Below are 27736 nucleotides of genomic sequence, written 5' to 3' on the forward strand. Positions count from 1 at the left end.
AAAATAAAATAATTAATCCTAAATTCTGAAAAGGAAACAGGATAAAATAAAATTAATTGAGATAATTGGAGCTTGTGGTATACATTAAAATAAAACAAAACAAAAAAAATCTGTAAATAAAATCTTAAATACAATTTTGAAATTCATTGCAGAAGTTGGCACTCGTGACATGACTTGACATAAAATAAAATTTTACAATGAACCCACTTTTGGTTTGTCCTTCTAAACAGGAGCATGACTTGGATTTTAAGGATCATGGTATCATGATTGTGGGTTGTGGTCCGTATCACATTGGTGAGTTCAAATCTTTTTGTTACCTAATCATCATCTGATTTTCATTTCACCTACCCGTTCATGTATTATCTTCATTAGTTTTAATGAGTAATTAGTGCAAGAGTGGGTCAGGGCAGCGTTTCACTCTACTCCCCCACAGGCAGCAGTGTGGAGTTTGACTGGTGTGCGGTGTCAAGCATCCGTGCCCTTAGACAGATGGGCAAGCGTACAGTGGTGGTGAACCATAACCCAGAGACGGTCAGTACGGACTTTGATGAGTGTGACCGTCTGTACTTTGAGGAGTTAACCCTGGAGCGTATCCTGGACATCACACAGCAGGAGGTGAGAGGTTAAAGTTCAGCCTGTGCACCTGGTGCCTTTAAATAACTGAAAGGTTACTTTCAGTTTCATATTTGACAAGGACATTATGGTATGGTCCCATTTCTGAAAATTGTATTAGAAAGTGGAGAGTTCTTGATCTAAAATCTGATTGGTTGAGCAAGGCTAAATTAGTATATTGTGATTTATTATTACCAGTACATGTAATTATTTGTAATGCGTCGTTTGCTGGCATTTAAAAAAACATCTTGAAAAGTAAACTTTGTCAAGACGTGTTCTAGCTTGCACAGCTTGACAAAGCCCGGTTTGTGACACCATTGTATTGTTTAAAAATCTATTTTTCATAAAGGAATACTGTAGATGGAGGGAAGTCAGTTGGATTTTTTTTTTTTAATTTTGATTGTATACTATGAGAAAACCGTAAAGTATACTCGCAATAGCTCCACTTTAGCACAATCAAATTACTTCAGTATATCTTTAGTTTGACCTCAGAACTACTTATTTGCAATACAAGTATTTATTAAATTTTTTTCATATTTTCAGTTTTCATTTTTATTGTAGTTTTGATTGTAATTTGTGCGTTTTATCATTTTTAGTAGTAGTTTCTATTATGTAATAATTTTTTAAATGGTTAACAGTAACACTGGTTTGGTGGACAGTTATTTATGTAGTTAAATATTTTGACATTATTGTAGGGAAAATAGTATGTTCCAATAAAAGTATAGGCATTATAGGAAGCATATGCATTGACGTTATACTAAACCTGTTTTTGTTCACCACACTTGCATCCCAAAAAAATTTCCTGATATTATCAGGCTGCCTGCTACCATTTTTGAGCTGTGGAAATAGATTTTCTCTCATTTTGTTCCCTGCCTCATATGAAATAACCTGCTTAATACAATGTTCCAGTCTCCCCTGTTATCTTGTGTCTGAAAGTATATAAGAGTTAATGTGTTCTTTTTTTCACTGTTGAAAGTGAAGTAGCAGTGTCCTTTATAAAACCGGCAGCAGACAGTCTGTAGAATGCGAGCAATTCCTCATTTTCTTCTTTGATGTTCAGCAATGTGTGACTGTAGACAAGAGCCGACTGGTCTTAATATGAATATCACAGCAGGACTAACTCCACTGCTGCTGCCACCAGTGTTAGACTGTTTATGCAGCCAGTGCTATACAAACAGCATCATGTGTTTCCACTGCATATGAATTCTTTAATGCCTGGATTGGTATTTTAAAATCTCATCACATTTGGAAAAAGTGATATTCAAGCACAACAGTGATGGCACGCGTTTTCATCTGCATTGCCTCTTGAAATTATTCTTTTTCTCCAAAAGCATTTCTAAAGGAATCACGACATTACAGCATTTGATTCTAAGCGTTAAAAGTTTTTGAAAACCAGAAAAATAGATGTGCTATGTTCAGAATATTGTACTACTATTCTGTATTATTCCTGCCATAAATAGGTATGTTTGCTGGTATGTTACAGCATGCAGATTCAAAAATACAATACAATACATAGTACAGTATACTATCAATGGTTTTAAGTTATTAACACTATAACCATTTTTAGGGCTGCCTGATAATGAAGAAAAATGTGATATGTGATAACTTGTTAAATAATAAGAAATGCAATACAATGCTGTAGGTGTGTAAAATACATTGAAATTATATTTAATAAATTAAATTAAATTCATATCGTGATTTGTACATTTGCGATTTATTTGCAATATTTTTATATATAATACATGCTCAGAAGCCCTGTATTTGTCATTTGAAAAGTTTTCTGCGAATGAGCAGTCGCTGCCGAGTTATTTTGCTGCAGTTTCTGTTTCCACGGTAACACAAACTTCTATGATTGGTCATTCTTCAGTATTATGTGAAGAGCAGTTCTTCACTGGGATTTTGGCAATTAAAAAAATAGTTAAAGTTGAAATCACACTGCTACAGAATCATATAACATCACTTAACAACCTCTGGGTGAAAAGATTCAAATTTATATTCTGAGAATGTTCTCTGTAGAGAGAATAAATGCTGTTTTTATGCAGCTTCAGACCTAGATGCCATTATCTCCAGAGACTAACCAGGAAATGCCTCTAAGCATCTAAGCAGTGCGTGGTGAGCTCATTTCTATTCCCTTTATAGAGATAGAGCCACTAAAGTCTTCACTGATGATGCAAAAACCTGACCTCTCTAACAGCCATTGACTTTTCCATTCAGACACATTATAAGCTAGTTAAAGTGGTGATTAAAGCATGGGTTGATCAAGTGTTTGTTGTTATGCTCAGATGTTGTAATAAATTCCCAGGTGCTGTGTAGCGGTTTATTACCATCACGTTAGCGTGCTCTGATAAACCTGGAGGGAACCGTATGTGAATGGTGAAGTGCGCATGCATGTGATTGCCATCGGAATGTGATGAATGGGATCAGAAGGTATATGACCGCTCTCAGAGCGTAAAATAATGCCATGTCATGTCCCAGGGTCATCTCCTGGGACCACAGCTCATCTTTAAAACAGAGAAAGAGAGGAAGACAACATCAGCGGATGAGAGTCTAGATTGAGCAATGCCTATAAAGAGTGGAACAGAAAATCATTGGGAATTCATGCAATGAATGAGAAATGATTATAGTCATTTCTGTCAAAACAGCACTCCAATTAAAACCGTCTTTGCTTAAAACTAATTTTCTGTCGTATTAGAGGATGAAGCAAGCTTTATTGAATTCACAAGTAGCACTATTTGTAGTCTTTTGGTCATGGACGGAGACAATCAGTCACATGTGAAATTGCAGAGTTGTGTAATTATAAAAAGCACTTGTCATCTGGTATGTATGTTTACTGAAAGGAATAATTGAGTTTTATAGGACTATTATAATGAATGCCTATTGACATTAATTTTGTCATGGTGTAGATTATTACAGACAATTTAGACTCGGTCTAAATTTAGTCGCACAGTTTGTAAAACAGGACAGGATGTGCATTTTCAAATAAGTAAAAACTGTTTATTATTTGACCTGTAAGATTTTCTAAATGCAGATTTCATTTTCATTCAAATGTAATTTTCACTGGTGGATGAATGCCTTTGTGTTGCAAAGACTAAGGTGGGTCTCGTTTGCACCATGTTAATGGGAACCACACTACTATTCAAAAGTTTGATGTCAGTAAGGTGTTTTTGTTACCAAATGAATATTTTAATTCATCTAGGATGCATTAAACTGCTGGAAAGTGACAGTATAGACACTTACATTGTTACAATAAAAAATCAGTTTCAAACAGATTCTGTTCATTTGAACTTGTATCAAAGAATCCTGGGAAGAAATGAAGCTGCACAACTGTTGTCAATTGTAATAATAATTAGAAATGTTTCTTCAGCACCTAATTAGTATATTAGAATGATTTCTAAAGCAAAAACAAAAATGTGTATTTTAGAGAAGTCTAATATATTTTTACTGCAATTATGATCAAATAAATGCAACCTTGATGTGCACAAGTTGACATCTTTCAAAAAAAAAAAAACTATACATATTTCTCTTATCAGGGTTTATTACATATATTTTATGTAGTTTTACACAGTTTAGTTTCTCACAAAAACCTTTATTTGAATTGTTTTTTTCTCTTTTCTGTATGTGCCTCTTTATTATTCACTGCATGGTCACTTAACATTCCAGTCAGACATTTATTTCCATTTATGTGGGCTGTTCTTGACCAGAATACATTACAGTGTGGATCAGAATTCATGGCGATAGTCAGAAGTGTTTTATACAAGACTAAGGCTTCAGAGACTTTCCATCCCTCCACAGGGCTGCACCGGCTGTATAGTATCTGTGGGTGGGCAGATCCCCAATAACCTGGCCATGCCCCTGCACCTGAACGGGGTGAAGATTCTGGGAACCAGTCCTCTTCAGATCGATCGTGCAGAAGAGAGATCTGTATTCTCCTCCATACTGGATGATCTGGGTGTAGGCCAGGCCCCGTGGAGGGCTCTCAGCTCACTAGTAAGGCCAGTTTCTCTTCAAACACACTTCATCTTTGGTTTGTTTCAGGAGAGATGAAAGGGGTGTTGATACTTGTTTTTAATTTTAAATGCTTTTAATTGAACCACTAAATTATTCTGTACGCCGCTATCTTGATGATTCATATCATGTTCGAGTATAAAAGGGACAGGATTTGCTAGAGTTTGTTGTTTTGGGTCAGTTGAGTAATATAGATGTGATTTTGCAATAATCGTGAACACCACCCGCTTTACTTTTGCATTTTCTTGTTTAATTAATCATTTATTGCTCCATTCGTTCTAGGCTTTTAAGAAATCGCCCTCTCGCGATCGCCTATGCAGACGTTTTTCCAATATAGTTGCTTTTTTCCAACAAATGCTGCATTCACCCCAATACTCCAGAGGTGTCAGAGTGCTTTCAAACAGCAAACATTAGAAGTGCTGAAACATGTTGACTGGAAGCATGCTCGCTCGTCCGTTAGATACATCCAGCCTTCTTGCCACGGGCTATGGAAGCGAAGAGCTGAAGTCGGTGTGATGAAGGGGGGAGAAACAGGGCATTCTGCCCCACGGCGCTGCCCACTCACCCTCCGCTGGTCTCTGTCTCGCTGCTGAGGGTACATCCAGCATTTTAATGGTCTCACTGTTGTTGAAACAAGCCAGAAAGGCAGTAGAGATCAGCAGAATCTTTTGGGATTCTGTGGTTCGTTCACTTTGCTGTTTCTGGCTAGAAGGCCAGTGCTAAGGAAAGGTGAGGAGAGAGGATACGGTTGCTTCCTGATGTCACACAGCATTTCCTGCTATGTTAAAAAGAGACAGTTAACCAAAAAAAAAAAAGAAAATTAATTCAGCATTGTCATCGTTGTGTCGTTCCAAACCTGCACTCCTGTTTTCCATGTAATCTACAAGAAATAAAAAAAAGCACCATAAAAGTAGTCCAGGCATCACATGCAGTGTATTCCAAATCTTTTAAAGCTTTCAATAGAGTGCTGTTGTAATGAGTCCTAAAACTCAAAAACGAGTTAGTATTTTTGCATTTGCATAAAGAATTCTCAGTCAATAGGTTTTTAGAATGGGTTTTGGTTAAATGCTGAAAATAAGGTCTGTGGGTAACTAAAAATGTAATATTTTATTCTACAAATTAAAATAAATAAGATTTTTTAGTAAGCTTTTATGTGCTTTTAAAAAGATACCAACAAATGGCTATTTGGGACGTTGTCGAGATATTACACATCATTATGCCAAACAGAAAAACTAAAATATCCACTCATTAGTCTGCTTTTACAGCCTCCTTGTATTTCTTGCAAACTATTTTAACTCCAATTATCGAACTGGTAGAATGTCTTTTCACTGAAGGTAATGGGGTGATGCTAACTTCTCGGTTGACTTACAAAAATGTGTCGTCATTGCAGCACTTTTATATCTATGGCAGGGGTGTCAAACTCAGTTCCTGGAGGGCCGCTGCCCTGCATAGTTTAGTTCCAACCCTGGTCCAACACACATACCATGTTTTCAATTAAGCCTTAATGACTTGATTAGCTGGATCAGGTGTGTTTAATTAGAGTTGCTAAACTGTGCAGGGCTGTGGCCCTCCAGGTACTGACACCCCTACTTTATGGCCCAGGTTCACAGACAGGATTAGGCCATAAATCAAATAGGACATTTTAAGTAACTTTTCTATATGTAAAAACACAACTGATGTGCATTTTGAGACAAAACAATGGAACTGACAGATCAGTCAGTACGAGTTTCTTTCAGTTAAAACAGCCCAGACATGCATATTAGTCCGGGACTAGACTTAACGTTAACGTTAACAGGCCTTGTCTGTGAAACCAGAGGTATGTTAGGTACAGATGAAATTTGTCATTTTTTTAGTTGATCCACCCCTATACTGTAAGCTCTCAAATGGATACTTAGATGTTAATTTTAATATTAGATTTGTACAATATAATGCTTTTATGGATGCATTTTATCTTTAGTTAGACAGTATTTTCTCCAATATGTTTGACAAAAGCTAATTCCATTTGCTAATAACAGTTTGCTCTGATACAGGGTTGTTCAATCTTATTGTTTTTCTCTCTGTGAAGTAGTTACTTCACGAAGCATTAAAAGTAAGGTGAATAGATGTGGTCAGCGGTAATTGTCTGGCCCTTTGCCCACAGTCTGGGATTCAAATGGAAAAAAGAGCACAAGAAGCCTGACCTCATCTGCAACACATACTATGTGATGCCGTGCAGCTGATTGCAAAGAGATATCTAACTTTGTCTTTTTCAGGAAGATGCTGTTTCTTTTGCCATTACTGTGGGCTACCCTTGCCTCCTGCGGCCATCCTATGTTCTGAGGTGAGTACAAGGGGAACAGTGAAGTCAGGACACAAGCACAGTACGGAATTGACTACCCGTGTGATGCTTTTGTATCTCTTTGGCAGAGAATATTGTGGGATGAAAAGCCAAAAATGTAATCACATTTCACTAATAATCTATCCCTCCAGTGTTTGAAAACTACTGCAATAGGATTAGTTACTGAACAAATTGTCTTGATTGGTGAATGAATCATTGGTGTATTTAAAACAAATACATCAGCTCAGAAGAGTGATACTCTGATCCAACAAATCAGTTAACAGCTCCGTGGGGTATAATTTTCAGTGAATTATTTATTTGAATTAATAATAACAACAATAATTATAAATAAATTTTTGCTCACATAAATATGCTCCCTTTCTGCTACTATGAATTGGCATTGTATGGAAAGGCCAAAGTGAATGTTTCGGACCAAAAAAAAATCAACATGCATAAGTTTTAATTTTTGATTCCATTAATAGCTCTCCCTTATTCATAAGTAGACTGCCCTGAATCAAATGAAAGTAGACATCAGTCAGTTTAAAGCAGTCAACTGCTGATTTGTCACGAGAAGAGAAATGTGTTTTTTACTACTTTCATTCGTTTGAATATTTACTGCCCCGTGTGACCACCGCTTGGCTGCTCAGTTGAGACCCGTGTTTTGAGTTCTGCTTTGTGTTTCTGTGGTTTGGCATTGTTATATTTCCTAAACCCGTGCCTGAGGCTCAGACTCTCAGGGACTGCAGCTCCGACACTGAACCTGACAGAAACACTGCCAGTTCATCTGGACCGTGGAATGGTTCATACTGAAGAGATGCTTAGGGCTGTCTCAGTATATTTCCCACTTGTCTCTCTGTGTTCACTGTATTTTGATGTGTTAGTGAAACATATTGCTGAGTGTCAGTTCAATAGTGTAAAGTTAAACAGCGGTCACCTGCTGTAATATTTTATGGCATGCAACCAGAGTTTAACATGAACTTTTTTGATTAATAAAAATATTGATTTCTTTAATAAAAAAAGGTGCGCACACATAACCCACAATTGTTCTATGGACATGTCCATATATTGGACAATATATGTGGATGATTATTTAATCAGGTGCAGTTTGGCTATGCCACAAATGTTAGCTGCAGGGCTGATGCCATTAAAATCACACAAATTATTATTTTTTTCTCTCTATATGAAGCACATTCGGTGCTGATCGCCTCGAGGAACAGCTGACCCAAATATATTTCTCTAGTTTGCTTTTTCTCTCTTCCTTTCTTCATTTACACAACTCTACATATCTTCCTGTCTGTTAGGTTTGACTCTACAACCATCGAATCATGTTTTTGTCTCCTGATGGGCTCATTTAAATGTCAGAGTGATGAACGATGAGAATCTTTCTGTTTCCAGTGGCTCAGCTATGAATGTGGTGTACGGTGAAGATGAGATGAAACGTTTCCTTGAGGAAGCCACGCAGGTGTCACAGGTGAGATCCATTTGGCCCGGTTGCAGCATAAATAACTTAATGTGAAACGTGTTGGTTTTGCCACATGAATCACGCGAAAGCTCAGTCATGAATTATGTAACATGCAGCCTTTTTACCCGTTATCACAAATGAATGATGTTCTTGAAATTACATTTAATCCTATCTATACACACCCTTTAGGAAAATATACCCTAAAGAGCTTTTTCGTTTTTTAAAACCGACCAAGCACATTTCCAGCAGCTCCAGATTTTCTGTACCTCAGGGCCAGTATTGATTTTCATCTCCTGTTCCTGCTGCCCCTTACAGTTTTTCACTTAAAAGTGCAATAGTTTTCCTGAGTTCAGCAAAACCGCTTTTCCATCACTGTCACCATTGAGCCATTCCTGAGTACATAAGGAAAGATATTGAGTTGTTTTTTTCACCATAATTTTTCATTATCATCACTAGCAAAAATGAATTTAATTAGTTTTTATATTGTCAAGCTTGTTAATTATTCAGATTTGTAAGTACAGGATATAGAGAATTACTGAATTATTGCAGTGCACGGCAATGTTTTCATAAAATCAGTGTTTTCAACCAAATAAAGATGCAACTCTGCAAAAGAACGGCTATTACTCTATATTTGAAATGTGAAGCATAGCAGGTTGTTAAAGACAGTTAAATGCCTCATCAATGGTTGAATGCATTTTAGCAATGCTTCTGCTAATTCATAATATTTGTTCATCTTTCATCTGGTAGAGATGAGTGTATTTACAGTTTATTCTGTCTCTCCATACTCTGTATACTACTGTTCAAAAGTTTGGGGACCGGGGAAGGTACATTTATGTTTGTGAAAAGCTTGCTCACTTGGGCTGCATTTATTTGTTCAAAAACACAGTGAAACAATAACCTTAAAATATTTTCGATTTAAATATATTTTAAAATGTTATTCATTTCTGTGATATTCAAGCCAATATCAATATCTGCGTCTGTGCATAAGTACCTCATTCAGTGAAAATCCAAAAGCCTGAAAATTTCACTTTCCAATCTAAATTCGTATTTTAGTGTGTCAGGTTGCCTTATAAAGCCAGTCAAATGACTAATGGATATTATAAGATTGGAATAGAGACAGGTCTTTCAGACAGGTGCTGGGTCGAAGGGTTTAGCTCTGCAAAGCATTATGCTTATATTCACTTAAGTAACAGAATGACCCTGTGCTGCATGAGGCTCAGGTCGGTGTGGCTGTAAGAGATGGTTAACAATTCTGGGAAGCACTTAACAAACACTCTGTCCTTGTTACTGTACAGTTATAGCCTTGAGAGGCCCTTTGAATCAGCTTTTCAATACAGTATTTTCGATGCACCTTGCAGTATTAAGTTATTTACAGCGTTTTCTTGGGAACAGGATCATCCTGTGGTCATCACTAAATTCATCCGAGGTGCCAGAGAAGTGGAGGTGGATGCAGTGGCCAGAATGGGCAAGGTGAGAGATGCTAGAATAATTATCCAACAGAAAAAGGGTAAAATAACTATATCAGGCACTAAATGGAAATCTGAACGTAGAATATGGAACACTAGATTTTGATTGAAACTGTGCCGAATCGAAGATCCATGTTGCAGTGGTTTGATTGTGTAGAGCAGTGGTTGGCAACAGGTGGCCCGCGGGCCCGCCAGCAATAATATCTGGCCCACGCCCGCAGCCAGATTATTTTGGTAGCGCCTGGTTCTGAAATAAATCTGGCATGACAGCAACAGTTATTCACAATCAGAGTATGAGCGGAGCGGTGTGATTTTCTTTTTTTTTTTTTTTTTTTTTGAATGGAGCGAGGAGCAGATTTTTTAAAAGTTGGAGCATCATGGTTTTCACTCGCTCCAAGAGCACTCCACCACCGCTCCATCCCGAGTACAATTCATGCCAACGACTCGTAATATAACTGCATATTTAGCAAGAATTCACATGTTAAACATATTTAGATGGCTTGATAGAAAAGGATCACTCAAATCAGAAAGAATGTGAAGACTATGATGACTGCAGTGGACATGAGCGGGAAGTTATATTTCTCAGGGAATGTATTTGTTCCTTCTGAATATTTTCAGCTGACAGCTGATTTTTATTTATTTTTTTCTCAGAATTGCGTGATATAAACTCGCACTTGCGAGTTAAAAAGTTATAATTCTGAGATATAAACTCGCAATTCTGAGAACATTTCAGACCCCCCTCAAAACTGGACTTTAACTCGCAATTGCGAGTTTATATCTCACAATTCTGTGGAAAAAAGTCAGAATTGTGAGAGAAAAAGTCACAATACCCTTTTTTCATTTTTTTTATTCAGTGGCGGAAACCGGGCTTCCATAGAACTGTGATATTTCAAACATGGTGAAATACTTTAGACGCGGAGCGGTGTTTCTGATGAGTGGAGCGGAGTAATTTGAGTAGGATACTTTTTTTTTTTATCCGATAAGAAAAAATATGCATAAACTACGATGGAAACACATTTACCGAATACATTTCTCCATACGCATCGATAAGTGGTGTGACTTTTCGCTATGAGATGGTCTATGCTGTTATGGTCATTCTGAAATGCCTGAGGAAAGTCTGTCATCGAAGTATTTCTGTATAATTACTGTCTTACATGACTGCGTTCCCAAACAGCAGCATCCACCTTCGAAAGTAATGACTGCATTTATTGTCTCGTCTGCTTGCTCTGAGGTGCAAGTAATTTGTCATATATGAAAATTATTATCTTCAGGGGCTTCTCCTGTATTCTTGGTGATATTCAGTGCCACAGTTTACCAGGAAGTGACTATTTTGTTCTCTTTGACTCGTTGGATGGAAACGGTGGTTTATTCGCTTATGTTTTATGCAGTATTCCAGTTTTGCGCATAAGTTTAATTCGAATCTTTGGATGGAAACATAGCTATTGACTTCCATAGAATGGAAAAATTGCTGTGGAAGTCAATGGCTACTGTCAGTGGTTATGTTAAGGTGAGTAGATGACAGAAATGACATTTTTGGTCGAACTCTCTCTTTTGGCTGAACAAACAATCTGACTGCTCACACCTAAACTGAAGCTATTCTAGTTCCAGTGTGTGATCATTTGTTAAATCACATAAAAATTTTCTGCATAAAACACATTATATGAGTCTTATCCCTTGAAATCGATATTTGCTAACAGGAACAACTAAATGGTCCATTTTAGTCCCAGCTCTTAAGGACTTGATATCACTTCCACAGTCTACTACTCAGTGCTTAAGTGACGGGAAGTTCAGGGTACAGGTCATTGCCCGTCTCATCTTTTATATTCATAAACTCGTATATTGTTTTGGAATAACAACACTCAACAGCTAGTACCATCAACGAAAGTACTTTAAAAGACACTTTTAAAATGTATCAAGTTGCAACCATTGCAATCAGTTGATGGTTGGGAAATGTGCTAGTGCAATCAAACACATGAGCCCATCCATGATTTGAAAAATGCGAAACGAGCTGAAATAAATGATAGCTAAACAGCTGTTTTAAGGATGGTTGTGGTTACAGGTGCTGGCTCATGCTATCACAGAGCATGTGGAGGATGCAGGAGTGCACTCAGGAGATGCCACACTCATGCTGCCCACCCAGAGCATCAGCCAGGGAGCTCTGGAGAAGGTCTCAACTTAACTTAATTTTTATTCAGCAAAGCTTGTTGTGTGAAGCTGGTCTGCACGTTGTCCAGGCAGACATTTCTTTTGTTTTGTTTTGCTTTTCCATCACATTTTAACAATTTTTTTTCCATTTGTTGTACAATAAGTTTTTGCATGTTTTCTTTAAAACATTGTGGCTTTTCCCTTTTTTGACTGTGGCGATTCTGTCCTCATGAAGAACATAATGCTAAACATCCATTACTAAAATTTGCATTGTTAATGTGACATCCAATTTGTGCAGGAAAAATCAAATCTGGCAACACAAAACACATGCTGGTGTCATTTTTAATCTAAAGTTTCTTTCGGTGTGGTCTTGACTGTATATTTCATGAGCCACAGATGTGACTTTTCATTTTTCTTTAAGCTGAATCAAAGCCAACTGTCAAAAATAGTCTGTTTGTTTGTGAAATCCACCTCTTAAAACACATCTGACAAAACGTTTATTCCTAGCAAAGTTAGACGGCCAGCAGTCCATCAAAGGCTTCTCTTTTCAGCTGCCTCGGTTTATCAGAGTTGATATTAAACTTTCTACATTCCTAAAATGTACATTTGATTGCTGTATATTTGAGAGGACATGCATAACTCAGACTGTGATTGTTTTCTGACTGTGCATACATAATGACTTTGAGTTATTACTTGTTTTTATTTATATATTTTTTATTTTAGGTGAAGACTGCTACACAGAAAATTGCAAAGGCGTTTGAGATTTCAGGGCCATTTAACACTCAATTTTTGGTGAAGGGCAATGACGTAATGGTAAGTTATTGGTGCTTCAGGAAAAATGTGTTTGTGACTTTAAAAGATATGAATTTGAACATTACTTTTTCATGGTCAGTGAACCGACAACATTTAAAAACATTTTTGATCCAGAATTATTATTTATTACTACTTTCCATTTTTTGTTCTTTATTTACTCTGTAAATTATGCTTTCCACTGAAAAACATTGGGTCATAATAAAGAAGAAATGAATCATGCTAAGCTGTTAAGTTTTTATTCAGCTTTATATTTGTAATTTGTAGAATGTCTTCTGGTTACTCAGGACCATGTGTTTCTGTCTCAGGTGATCGAGTGTAACCTGCGTGCATCTCGATCATTCCCTTTCATCTCTAAAACTATTGGTGTGGACTTCATTGATGTGGCTACCAGGGTCATGGTGGGTGAGCCACTGGACGAGTCTCGTCTGCCCTCCCTAGAAAACCCAATCATTCCAGTCGACTATGTTGGCATTAAGGTATGTATGTGTGAAGTACAGTAAATGTGTGTTAGAGCTATGAATTAGCGCACATGCATTTTATTGTAATTTATATTATCAATGTATCAAAAATATAATTTGTATAGTGAAAGTGACGTGACGTGGCCAAGTATGGTTACCCATATCCAACCATATTATAATTACCATAATCCAACCTTGCTGAATAAAAGTACCACATTCTGTTTAGAGGTCTATTTGTTTTTTACTTTTTCAAGTAACTACTAACTGAACAAGCCAGTTAATCGGCTTTAAAAGTGATTGATAGTACAATTAAATTACTAGAGTGTTGGTACTGGTTTGTATCACAGGTTCAGGAGTCAAAGTAGTTACGTGAGTCTAAGACACTTGCCGCCTGAACGGTGTCTCTATTCTCCCAAAGTAATTTTGTGTGAAATGATCAAGGAGTTTCAGGGCAATAGCTGCAAAGAGGAGCCAATCACAAGGGAATAATCCTCGTCTCCTGCCAATCTCAAAGTTTTAAATACCTCATTTAGTGCTGAGAGGAATTTTAAACGGCTAACTGGATGTTTCTGTTAGAGAGAGACATATAAGGGATTTACACTCTCTTGCAAGATTAAAGATTCATTCTCTCTATTTTTCAAATGTATCTTGTGATCTTTTTTTCTTCAGTTTCCCATAATAAAAAGATGTCATGAATGAAATCTCACAAGTCGGTTGTTTCTTCTGAACGCCAACAAGAGCAAATGGAAATATATATTATATTATATCATAATATAACGCAAGTGCATATTTTTCTTTTATTCAGCATTCACGTTAATCATTGTCATTAATCAATTTACAGTAAAGATGTTGATGATGTTATTTTAAATAAATGCTGTTCTTTTGAAATATATATTCAAAGAATCATGAAAAAAGTATTGTTCTTTACAGGGCAATATGGTTGGTTTCTACAAAAATATAAAGCAGCACAAATGTTTTCATGATTTAAGGCAAATTCAAGTTTGCCATGACAGGAATAAATTACATTTTAAAATACATTAAAATATAAAGTTATATTAAACTGCAATAATATGTAACAATATTTTGCTATTTTTACTGTATTGTTCAACTCCTCATGTAGGCTTGGCGAGCATAAGAGACTTTGTTAAAAACATTGAAAAATCTTACAGACCCAAAACATTTAAAAGTAGTGTATACGTATACATATACAGTATTTATTATATTTTCCCTTTCTTTATTGTATGGCATGTTGAGAGTGAACAGATCTGTGGCACCAAAGAAAAAGTACAAATCTGTGGTAAAGATAAAAGGACCTTAAATTAATTGAGCACAGGGTCCAAATCGGTACATTATCCTGTTTTATATTTCCTCTTCTTTTGTCAAGCTGGGTAGAAATATTATTTTTTATAGTGCTTTTAACAATGCAAATTGTCAAAGCATGCTCTTCGTGCCTAACAAGTCCCTAATGTGAAGTCTGTACTGCCTTCCTCAGCTGCAGACTCCTGTTGGATGAAGGTCGGCATGTAAGAGTTTTTTAGAGCATGGACACACTTTGTGTTTCATGAAAGTGCTTGTTATCCTTGTTCGGGAATCTGCTCCTCACGTTAACCACAGAACCATGTTTTTGTGAAATCGGTCCACAAAGATGATCCAGATATCTCTCTAAAGATCTAATACAAATTTTCTCATTGATTTTTCTACAGCTTTCTGCTGGCATTATGCAATATGATTGTTGGTTACAATATTTGTAATTTTCCTCTTGTAATGTATGCCATCAACCATTGGGACCAGGAAGGCCTGGTTTCCATGCCAACCATTGACCTTTAAAGGAAACTATAAATTGGTAATAGGGAAGACCACTATTTGCTACTTCATGTTCTGGGATTCTCCTCGCAGGGTAGTGTGAGTCCTCAGGGGGTTCAGTAGTAAATAATGTATCTGCTATGATGATGAACTGACTCTGGAACGGTGCCCGGTTTGGAATAATAGGTAGTAGTAGTAGAAGTAGTAGTGTCCTTCACCTCCACAGTTCAGCCTGGTGGAGGTGCCCACTGGGATTCCTGCCACATTAACAGCCAACAGTGCATCCATACCAGAACAAATCAAAGCTGCTTGTGTTTATTCCCGCCAGTGCGGCCTTCTCTTGCATTTACATGAGTAAGCGAATTTGGCTTATCCAGGATTGATTAGATGGCTGCAAGGATGAGTTCCCCCTGGTGGCGCTCTGCAGTGGAGGCTGGGGTGGCGTGTTAATCTGCGGCCCTTGTCCCCTGTGCAGGTAATGGGAGCTGTCTGCGTTTAATTGGAGCGATAAGGACGTCACTTCTCACAGGGCAATGAGATTGCTCCGTCACTTGAGAACTGCTTGAATAGAAGTCAAACCGCTCTCCTGTTGGTCCAGTCCAAAACATTTCACTTTAACAGTCCCACCATGTTCTATAAACCGACACTCAATAGCACCCATTATCCAAATTCTTCCAGCATCTTTTTGTCTTTGAAATATGTGTTGTGCTTATTCAAAACATTAGGTTGTTTATCTCAATTCAAGTCATTTCATTGTGTCCTTTGGGTTTGTTGCATCTCTTCCACAAACTGATGTTTTGAATGTCCCCGGTGTGGATGATTCAGGTCTGCTAATGTTTTGGCCTGTGGGTGGCAGTGGTGTAGCAGGTTTATCGTTTTCTCATGCACTTTCATACGAGAAGTTCTGTATAATATCATTTGATTGGTGAGAATCACCCTAACATGTCAAATGCTCTTGAAACCATTAACCCTATATTAAAAATCGTAACATTAGACTTTCATTAGGCTTGTATACATTTTCTCGCTTTCTTGTTCCCAGGATGCGTGATAAGCACTGCGCAGTAATGCTTCACAGATAAGTGTCAGGAAGTAAACAGCATTCGTATCAGATGGCTTTTCTAAATAAATGGAAGCCTGCATCTCCTAAGTTGCATAAATGTATAGCAAACTGTTTCTTTTGCAGTTCTACATGTGTAGCAAAATCTCACTCTAAATTCTTAGATGTTACAGCAGTATAATAATTCAATTGTTGTACATTTTATTTGTTAACATAATTCATAATTGTGTTATTTCTGTGTATATGCCATTTTATAGAGTTTGGGGTAGATAAGGTTATTATAAATAAATAAAATAAAGGCATTTATAAATGTTACAAAAAAGGTTATTTTAGTGCTGTTTTAGTGGTGTTCATTTGAACTTTGTTCACCAAACAGTCCTGTAAAAATATCCATCTATCATAATATTTCACAATCCTGTTTTACTGTATTTTTAATAAATAAATGCAGCCCTGATGAGAGACTTTTTTTTTCAAAAACATTTGGAAACTTTAGAATGGTAATGTATATACTTCAGCCAGATAAAGAAAAGAAACATACTGAAAGACCTCTATTTGAAATTGAATGTTTATACTCTTTGCTAGGCTCCTATGTTTTCTTGGCCTCGCTTAAGAGAAGCTGACCCTGTCCTGCGTTGTGAGATGGCCTCCACCGGGGAGGTATGGAGCTGCTTCAGGCACATTGATTACCGTTACATATGTCATTAAAATCTGAAGTGTCCCCAGCTCGTATTTTCATCTTGCTGGGGATCAGTCCCACCGTCAGGGATAAATATTTACATATTGTTTACCAATTGTAGCCTTATTAGTTCAGTGGCTCTCATGGACACACACTTCTAGTTTTTCCTTCCAAATCAGAGTATTTTTATGTTTCTACGCACGCTGGTTTACTGTACCTGTTCTCCCTGGCAACGAGAAAACCATAGAAACCAGCCTGGAGGACAATGAAGCAATAGGAACGTTTTTATCGTGCAGCACTGATTTCCAGCGTTAGAACAGGAAGTACAATATCTCCACCCCAGATTTTATGATGGCCCCATTCTGTCCATTTTTTCATAATTGTAATATCACACCAGTCTACCTTCATTTAGCAACATCTTTAATATGTTTGATTTATTTCACCTTGGCTTTGAATATTGTACTAATGGAGATAAATGAATTTATCCAGGAGTTTCTGTGTGCTGTGATGAATTTTTGCAGATTTGCTCATGATCTTAAAGATCAATATATTTCTTTCTTGCTCTTGTCTTTTCTCTCTGCAGGTGGCATGCTTTGGACCAAACATCTACTCTGCCTTCCTGAAGGCCATGCTCTCTACGGGATTCAAGCTTCCCCAGAAGGGGATTCTCATTGGGATACAAGTGAGGGATAAACTTTTTTTTTATTTTTTTTTTTCCCCTTAAGGGTTGAATCTCAGAGGACAGTCTGCATTACATCCTCTCAGATTTACTCAGTAGAACATGAACATTTCTGGCTTGTTTTGATCAAAGCAGGTTGTATTTTGCAAGTTATTTCCTCATAAAATGATAAACGCTATAATGAGGTTTTCAAGTAGGAAATCAATTCCTGAATATATTTAGTTCACATTTATGAACCTAAGAATTAAGAGCTTAAAAATGGTTAGTTTCTCACCCTTGCATTGTTAAAAACTGTGAAACAAAGTTCTGGCTGCTCTTTTCTATACAATGAAAGTGAATGGCTGCTAGGTTTGTCAAGCTACAAAAATGAAAAATAGCTCCATAATAGTATTATGAAAGTGGTCAGTATTACTTGTGCACTGAATTCTAAGTCTTCTGAACAGACTGAAAGTTAGGATGCTTCTTCCTGAAAATCTTGCCCTCCACCATAGCTTGCAAAAATTAAGGCAAATTTATAATATAATTACAATACAGTTTGATTAAACTCAGAAACCTTTTTTGTATGAGCTGACATTTTGATGGTACAATTACTGTGATTATCTTAAATAATTGCGCTTGGATCAAACAACCACGATCAGACGATTAATCAGTCGTGACAGGCCATTCATCTGAATGTATATTATGCATATATTAAGTGCACTGCTTGGAACTGATTGATCTAACGTTTTTCCTCATCAAATGTGAAGCCACATATCTCAAATGGATTATCAATAAAAATCTACTAAAATAAGAAAGCACCTGCGTTTTTGCATGTAAACCATCCTGAAAGGGTGAATACCGTGACATACATTCACTGGATAAAGTTACTTCATGAAATGCAACAACCGCATGCTGCAGGCACGAGATGTATAAAACAGGCTTTATAAAGAGATTCTCTAGACTTTCTTCCTCAAATGGTTTTCTATGGGCAAAATTATTTTGTGCATCTTTCTTTGCTGTAACTGTGTGACGTTCACACATCATTTTAAGCCTCGCCTATAGCACTGGCTTTGTTTTATGTTTTGATGTAATATCATCATCGGCATGCCCTTTTTCATTTCCTCCTGTGCTCTCTCAGATGTTTACGATTCATGCCCACTTTCAGCATGGAAATCAAATATCTTGTCAGGGTCATTGACGATGCTCAGACAGCACTGTGTTCTAATGGAGTCTCAGGTATGAATGAGAGCATGCAATTCCCATTCGAAACAAACCCCCGGTTCTGTAGATGCTACCTGCCTGATGGCCGTACCCGGGGACTGCAGATCTGACATGCTTTTTAAAGGCTGATTACCAGCCTGTGGTTAAGTCTCCGTGAACACAGAACTGAGCTATTGATCTGGAAGTGCTTGGAGGAAGACTTTTCTTCTAGAAATAGTCTCCTGCTCTGCGTCCATCCACACAGACTGCCTGACCTTTTGGCTCTGATGTTTTTTTTTCTGTCCGGCTATCTTTTTCTTTCTGCTTTCTCAGTTGTTGTTATACTTTTTTTGTCTCCAGCATTCATTCAGGCCTAACTTCCTGTCCACTGCTCATCAGCTTCATGAGGAGGGCTTTAAGGTGAGTTATTTCCATCCACTTCATTGGGTTTGAGTTAGAGTTGGTTTAAATCGTGAAGCAACAAAACAGCTGCAAAACAGCTTTTTTTGGCTGAATTACATCTTGCATGGATAAAAAAACTATTTATTTCTTTAGCTCTATGCCACAGAGGGTACATCAGCTTGGCTCAATGCTAATGATGTTCCAACAATCCCTGTTGCTTGGCCGAGCCATGAAAGCAAAAATACAACCTTACCCAGCATCAGCAGGTGAGTATTTAGACTTATTTCATTTTAATTTTATTACAGCTCTCAATTGCTATAAATACACAAATAAAATATTTTTAAATGTTTATTAAAAGTGCTAAAAATGTAGTATTATCATAAATCGCAATTAAAAAACAAAAATGGCTAACTAAAAAATACATTAGAGGGTTAGTTCACCCAAAAATGAAAATTAGCCTGTGTTTTACTCGCCCTCGAGGCATCCCTGGATGCAAACATGGATATTTTTCTTACACAAATGCAAGGATTCGCTACAGGAGGCCTTTATTCACCTCCTGGAGCCTTGTGAGGCATGTTTTATTATGGATGTGTACGCTTTGACGTGTTTTGGACTGCTGAATAGAAACACCCGCCCACTGCAATGATATAGCTTAGAAGTGCCAGGACAATTTTTAATATCTAATTCCGATTGGATTCGTCTGAAAGAAGAAAGTCTCATACACCTAGGATGGCTTGAGAGTGAGTAAATGACAGGCACATTTTTCATTTTGGGGTGAACTTACCCTTTAATAAATAATACACATTTATTTTTTTACATTTTAAATTTTTTCTTTAAGAAAAGAAAATGAAATACTAGGCCTTTCTGTAACTAATAGTTTTGGCTAGTTGTGATGACACATTGTGCAATAAAATCGAGTTTGGAAGGGGGTTTTTTTTCTCTCCAAAGCTGTATTTATTTGATCATAAATGCAGTAAATTACCAATATTGGGAAATATTATTACAATTTTAAATAACTGATTTATACCTTATATTTTTAATGTAATTTATTCCTGTAATGACAAACCTGAAAGTTGTTACATCAGTCTTCAGTTTCACATGATCCTTCAGAATATTCTAATATGCTGATCTGTGCTCAAGAAACATTTCTCATTTTAAATGTTGAAAACGTGTGGTGCTTAATATTTTGTGGAAACAGTGATACACTTTGAATCTAAAGTTCAAAAGAACAGCATTTAGTTGAAATAGAAACATTATAATTTTTTTTTATTTATTTTTTTATTAATGATCCCAAACATTCATTTCAATCAGTAATAAAAAAAGCCACTGTCATGCTACTGAATTTACTAGCATCACTACTGTGTTACAGTAGTACTACATAGCCACATAATAGTATTACATATTACTACCGATGCATTCTGTATTCGGCTGTCATGAGACCCTAGAAGTTAAGTCTGTCAACAGAGGATCCAGTCACCTTTGGAGCATTCTCAAGCGTCTTTGTGTCACTTATGTTAGCATTCTGCTCTGGTGCACGGCTCTGTCGTAGCAAAATGTCTTTACTGAAAGCGCATTCTAGACACTGCATGCTGAGATACTTAATGTCTGCCATCTACCCTCACGGGTTGCAGTCTTATTACACTTTTTTTTTTTGTAATAAGAGATGTTTACTAAAGTTGGATCACAGATTTAGCTGATCACATTTATAACTAATCAGAGGGTGCTTTTCACAGCTTTACATACATTATTGAGAGTTGGGTTCACAGTTTAAGGTTTGGTGTCTGGTTTGAATTTTTTAATAGATTAACATTTTTGGTACTTGTGTAAAGGCGTATACCCTAAATAATGTATAGCACTTTTGAAATATGTTTAAAATCATGTGCACCCACATGAAAATCAATGTGTAGTAGTAGCCTAATAAAATCTGGTTTATTTTTGTATTGAAAGGGTTGCCTTATGGGCACCAAAAAATTTCTAGGTGTACTGTTTGAAATTTGTAAAAGGTTTTTAACGATTTACTCCATTTTCTGATTTCTAAATAGACTTATCAGTGAAGGACACATTGACCTTGTGGTCAACTTGCCTAATAACAACACCAAGTTTCTTAAAGACAACTTCCAGATCCGCAGAATGGCAGTGGATTACGGAGTACCACTTATAACAAACTTCCAGGTCAGGCTTCTCTCTTAAATGTATCATAATTCATTTTTGTTCCATAGTATTAAACACCTGTTTCCCTTTTCTGCAGGTTGTAAAGCTGTTTGCAGAAGCCTTCAGGTATTCCGGCGATTTAGACGCCACCAGCCTGTTCCACTACCGTCAACGTGAGCCCAGACTGTCAGAGAGCTCTGTTGCATGATTAACTTGTAACCTCTAAAACCGGGCACTATGCTCAAAAATTAGCCAGGTGGTGTTATCTATTGGGGGCCAACTGAACAGTTACAATTGGTTTTACAATCATTTTCAAACCATTCACACGAAGAAAGATAACTATAACGATGATTATATTAGCTTCCATAACCAACACATAATAACACTGTTTATTATAAGCACATGCTGTAGTTTTGTCATCTGCTGCTGTAATTGCTCAAGCTCTTCAAAGCAGTATGATTCTGATTGGCTATCAATGTTTTAGTTCATCTATTAAAAAAAAAAAAAAAATTGTGAAAATGATTCCAAAGAGATTCTTGTGTACTGTTACAGTTACGATGTATATTTATATACAATTTTATATTTCAATTATAAACTGTATTGTATTAATTTACAGTATACTTATATTTTTAAATTAATTTTACATTAATTTCTTTACAAAAATTATTTGACAAAAACTATACATTTAAATCAATAACTGTAAACTATCTTTATTGTTGAGCCCTGCTACAGTTATCGGCACAAATACAGGTATTTATACATGTGTATCCATTTCTCTTGAACTGTGAATATTCAAGGTCTACATTTCTTGGTAAAAAAAAAATGTATCGTTAACCATAACAATACTACTTGTATCCAAAATGTATTAGGCTGAATGTGGCATGTGAGTGTGTGAGGCGGTGTTGAAGCTTTCTGGCTGTTTTTAACACTCAGCACTGTCTGTTCAATGTACCAAAGAATGAGGAACTGCTGCTCTCAGCACACAATAACAGATATGCGTGAGACTACACAAAAAGATAATGATTTCTATGAATGTGTCCATGTTTGTGCCTCTTTCCAGAGTGAGATTGGAGGATGTGTCTTGACTTTCCTTAATAAATATTAACAAACATCACAAAGTTATTTTACGCTAGAGCAGATCTTCAAGAACGGGTCATTTATAATTAACATGTTTAGTGAGATGGAGTATCTAATAAAAGACCCAAAATATTTATGCATCATTTCATAGCCTTTTATTTTGTGCTTTAATTTGAAACGTTTCATCTTATTGGAAAATCACGAATGGAAAATACTGGTCTGATAAATTAATGGATTTAAAAGTAGTACATTTATAGCAGCTTCTTAATTGGTGCAATGTTATTTATCCATTTACTCTAACCTCAAACTGTCATTCATGAGTGAAACATTTGAAGCTTCTTGGGAGATTCCTCATTCAGCTTTATTAGCTTCCCAGTAATAGAAATATCAAGCACTTGGCCACCTATTAGCATTACTCTGCACACACATTATGTTTATCACTTAAACATCACTTAAACTCTGCGCTAATTGGAAAAAGCTAATATTATGACCAAACAGCCCACTAGAGTGTTGCACATTATCTAGTGGTCTAGATATTGATGCCATAATTAAATCCCAACACATCTGTGTTTGTGTGGGAGCTAAGTATGCAACATGCCACAGCTCATAACGAAAAGAGATTGCGGAAAAAGGGAGACACTAAACCAAAATTGGGGGGGGGGGGGGGGCAGCAGTAGAGTATGAGAAGTCCTTTTATAGTACTGTAGACAAACAAAGTAGAGTAACACATATTTTTAGCACACCTCACGCATTCACTTAAAAGGACAGCTCACCTCAAAATAAAAAAAATGTCAAGGTCTCACCTTTTGTGTTTCACAGAAAAACAATTCTAATGGCATGATAGGGAAAAAAGACATTTTGAATTTTTTGGTGAACTATTCCTTATATGCAAGTACCTATGGTTCAAGGGTCTCTGTTTAAGCAGTTACAGATAGAATCTTTGGGTTCATTAGATCAACAGGAATCATACTGAACTGGCACACAGGCATTTGAAACCCCAACCGGCAGATGGCACCTTATGTCAGCCAGATGAGGGGGCACCAATGTGGCGGTGATAGTTCATATTTAAGCCATTTTGTATTGGCTAATGGCCATTCATTTTCAGCAGGGCATGTTAAGGCATTATGCTGAATGTGCCCATTTTGACCCTGATGCTATTTTGCAGCTGTTGGATCAAAACAAATCTGTGCTGTACATCTGCTCAAATGGAAGACAAATGGATGAAAACCTGGAGCTATTTTTCTGTGTGCTAGAATATATTGATGAAACAAACAGCCTAACGCAGGCTATGCAGTCTAAACATGCAGCATTGCCAACAGGTGTTATTTGTGTTTATTCATTATCAGGTCCAGGCAGAATCTCTCGCTTTTTTAAATTCCATTTTCTGTTCTGATTTTGAGGGAAAGTCTGCAGAATTGTAATGTGGAATGTAGTTAACCATGGTGAAATGTATTAAAGCAGAGATTATTCAAATTAAATTAGCCTAAAAGGTGGAGTATGTGTAGGATTATAGGAATGATTGCTGTGCCAATTCTGATAAATATCATTTTAATTATAAAACAGTTTTTTTAGCTCTGAAATCTAAGTGGTCGAGTTGTTGTTTTTTTAAGCAGCTGCACACAAGAAAAACTGTAAATTGTTTGGTAATCTTAAACAACGCGATTAGGCTTATTACTAATAATAATTAACTATAATTACCACTTCTTTAAAGCTGCAGTCTGTAACTTTTTTGGGTTAAAAATTATCCAAAATCAATATTTGAGCAAGTAAATAACCAGCCAGTGTTCAAAACTTTCACCTTACTTTAGCCCGATTCACAACGTTTATTTTATAATAATAATGTTTTCTAATTTGAGTGGTATGGGTAGGTTTTCACGGGAAATTCAAGCATGGCACTGTGTCATTACGTCACGTCTGCAAACAAAGAAGTTGTCCCGCTACTAGGCTACATTGCATGTGAGGATCCTGTAGATGGAAACGTTTATAGCCTTTTCTCACAGCAGCTAGAATAATTAAATGTATCATTTTGATGGCGGATTGTAATCCAGAAAGGATTGGAAAAGTCATGGAAATCTATTTCACAAATCTCTGTATAATAGAATTATGTTTATTCAGGTCCTGAATTTCGGTGTGGGATTCTGCATATGCTATATCGCATATTTCTACTCATTCCCGCATCTTTCGACTTTAAAATGATGGATATTCACACATTTATTCAATAGCCTATAGCTTGTAAGTTTGATGAGTAAATAGATCCACACAGAATATCCGATCAAATCAGTCATTTGAAAACTGATTCAGCTGTGGGGGAGTGAGAGGGTGTGCCCGAAGCGTGAATCTTGCTTCATAGTACTGGCTGAGTACTGCTGCTCCATCGTATAAACAGAGTATGTGTGATCGCGAATCTCAAAAGTGAAAGTGAAACTAAAAAAATATCTGCATCCACACATAGCCTACATACACAACCATGGCAACAACAATCGCGGAAACAAGCGAAGATGACACAAAAGCATATTCAAGCAAAAGCCAACACGGATAAGTTGTGTGAGACAAAGCAAAATCAATGTTACTCGCCTATCAAAAAGAAACAACACAACCTCGGCGTCCAATTCGAGCCCTTCCTGCTCCTTGAGTTTCTCTCCACCGCTGGAAAGCTGCTCCGATATATATTTACATGGGTCCTACCTCTTGCCTGATCGTAACCCTTCTTTTTAATGTTTTGTTTCTATGACATTAAATCTGCCATCTCTCTCTCTATCTATAGTCGATCTGCTAATATCTGTCCTGTGCACTCAAATAGAGTGCTCTCTTCTCTCTATCAGTACAAGACACGCCCCCCTTACTGCTGATTGGCTACACATGTTTTGGGACTCGGTCAGACACTGTGGTCAAAAGCGTTTTTCAAAAATGGCTTAGTGCATGTGGCCTGGCTGCCACTACTTAGGCTAATGTACATAGCGGAAACCCTGATTAATCCTCCGTATACCTATGTTGCCTTTGGTAGAGACAGTGAGGGGGACGGATCGGGTCACTATGAATCTGGGGGGGTCATGTACCCCTCGTCCCTAGTGCCATCTGTGCAAACCTACAATAATTAAATGTTAAAACAAATTTCCTTTTATGTATTTGATCCCATTTTATTAACCAATGTCTTTGCTGCTGACCTTCAATGATCCAATTCGGATAAGATTAATTTTTGTTTTGTGGTTAAGATCAACAGTGGAAGTACAAACTAAAAAATGAAGGCGTGTCATAATTATTGAACAAGTGCAACCTGCAACTCAATTCATATATGAAGTGCGTACTGCTAGGCACCTCTCTCAAAGTGTCTAAAGTTACCAGCCAATGTGCCGCTTAGCCGGCTAGCTGTTTCAATACTTTTTCCTTTTGTGTGGTTAAGAAAAAATGCATGCCTTTTTATACTTTTTTTTTATAAAAAAGGTCACTTTTTAAAGGTTGCCAAATAAAAATATTAAAATAGCTACATCTGTTGCTAGTTGCTTTGAAAGACAAGTCGCTAGTGCACTGATGATGTGCACTGATGATGTGACAGTCACCAAAACCATCACCACACGTGCAAACCAGAAGCCATGGATGACAGCAGAGGTTCGTGGGCTGCTAAAGACCAGAGATGAAGCATTCAGATCAGGAGATAAAGCAGCCCTCAAAACAGCAAGAGCCAATCTGTCCTGTGGCATCAAAAAAGCAAAACGGTCATATGCCCAAAAAATCAACAACCACTTCACAGACAGCAGAGACACACGGAGCCTGTGGCAAGCCATTCAGACCATCACTGACTACAAGCCCCCGCCACAGGCCTGTGATGAGGACACATCCCTCCCCGATGCACTCAACCACTTTTATTCACGGTTTGAAATGCAGAATGACACACTTGCACAAAAACTGCCCACACCTCCCAACGACCGGGCGCTCTGTCTGTCCCCAGCCGACGTAAGGAAGACCCTATCTAGGATTAACCCACGCAAGGCTGCGGGTCCTGACAACATACCTGGCCGTGTTCTGAGAGACTGTGCTGCACAGCTGACAGATGTCCTAACAGATATCTTCAACACCTCGCTGAGTCAGGCAGTCGTCCCCACGTGTTTCAAATCCACAACAATCATACCGGTACCAAAGAAATCACCTGTGTCCTGTCTCAATGACTACCGTCCCATAGCACTGACTCCAATCATGATGAAGTGCTTTGAGAAGCTAGTCATGCATAACATCAAAACCAGCCTCCCCAACACACTTGACCCGCTCCAGTTTGCATACCGTCCAAACCGCTCTACGGACGATGCAATTTCCTCCACCCTCCACTTGGCTCTTACCCACCTAGAAAATAAAGACTCCTATGTTAGAATGCTGTTCATTGACTTCAGCTCGGCATTCAACACAATAATCCCACAACAGCTCATAAATAAGCTAAACCTGCTGGGCCTTAACAATTCCCTCTGTAACTGGATCCTGGACTTTCTAACTGGAAGACCTCAGTCAGTCCGTGTCGGCAACAACACCTCGAGCACTACAACACTGAGCACAGGTGCCCCACAAGGCTGTGTGCTCAGCCCGCTGCTCTTCACACTGCTGACCCACGACTGCACTGCCAAGTTCAGCTCCAACCACATCATCAAGTTTGCTGATGACACAACAGTGGTAGGTCTCATCAGCAACAACGATGAAACGCACTACAGAGAGGAAGTGGCACAGCTGGCTGAATGGTGTGGCACAAACAACCTGTCCCTCAATGTGGAGAAGACAAAGGAGGTTGTGATGGACTTCAGGAGAAACTCCGTTGACCACCCCCCACTGACCATCGACAGCTCGACTGTGGAGAGAGTCAGCAGCACTAAATTCCTGGGGGTGCACATCACAGAGGATCTCACCTGGACCACCAACACCATGTCACTCTCCAAAAAGGCACAACAGCGCCTAGACTTTCTCCGCCGGCTGAAAAGAGCAAGTCTCCCTCCACCTATCCTCACCACATTCTACAGAGGCACCATTGAGAGTGTGCTGACCAGCTGCATCACTGTCTGGTACGGGAACTGCAGTGCTGCTGACCGCAAGACCCTCCAGCGGACAGTGAACACAGCTGCAAAGATCATCGGTGCCCCTCTCCCCTCCATCCTGGACATCTTCCTTACACGATGCTCCAGCAAAACCAACAGCATCGTGAAGGACTCCACCCATCCCTCCCACAGTCTCTTCCAGCTCCTACCATCAGGAAGACGGTACCGGAGCATCAGAGCCCGCTCCGCCAGACTGCTCAACAGCTTTTTCCCCCAGGCTGTGAGAGCCCTGAACTCAAACCACCCCGCCCCCCTCTGAAACCCCATGCAAACCCCTACCTCCTGAACATGGACCACCCCCCACCCCAAACCTTACCACACCAAAGAAAAACTGTATGGAACTTTTATATATTTTTTTATTT

The 27736-nt window shown here is 37.8% G+C and overlaps 1 protein-coding gene across 1 annotated transcript in view; it reads left to right on the forward strand.

Annotated features, from left to right (window-relative positions):
• Nucleotides 1–21719, forward strand: part of cps1 (carbamoyl-phosphate synthase 1, mitochondrial) — a gene marked incomplete at its 5' end in the record, with an annotated part of 42316 nt that extends 20597 nt beyond the window's left edge. The window contains 15 exons of the mRNA XM_079428553.1: nt 231–294; nt 434–615; nt 4405–4599; nt 6870–6937; nt 8330–8405; nt 9789–9866; nt 11922–12029; nt 12731–12820; nt 13126–13296; nt 16721–16795; nt 17398–17496; nt 19033–19092; nt 19228–19340; nt 21117–21246; nt 21323–21719. Coding sequence (XP_079284679.1) covers nt 231–294; nt 434–615; nt 4405–4599; nt 6870–6937; nt 8330–8405; nt 9789–9866; nt 11922–12029; nt 12731–12820; nt 13126–13296; nt 16721–16795; nt 17398–17496; nt 19033–19092; nt 19228–19340; nt 21117–21246; nt 21323–21433 — 1620 coding nt within the window. The 3' untranslated portion in view covers nt 21434–21719. The remainder of the gene's footprint in view (nt 1–230; nt 295–433; nt 616–4404; nt 4600–6869; nt 6938–8329; nt 8406–9788; nt 9867–11921; nt 12030–12730; nt 12821–13125; nt 13297–16720; nt 16796–17397; nt 17497–19032; nt 19093–19227; nt 19341–21116; nt 21247–21322) is intronic.
• Nucleotides 21720–27736: the final 6017 nt, after the last annotated feature.

This window comes from Barbus barbus (assembly GCF_936440315.1).
Source record: "Barbus barbus genome assembly, chromosome: 11".
Lineage (NCBI taxonomy): Eukaryota > Metazoa > Chordata > Actinopteri > Cypriniformes > Cyprinidae > Barbus > Barbus barbus.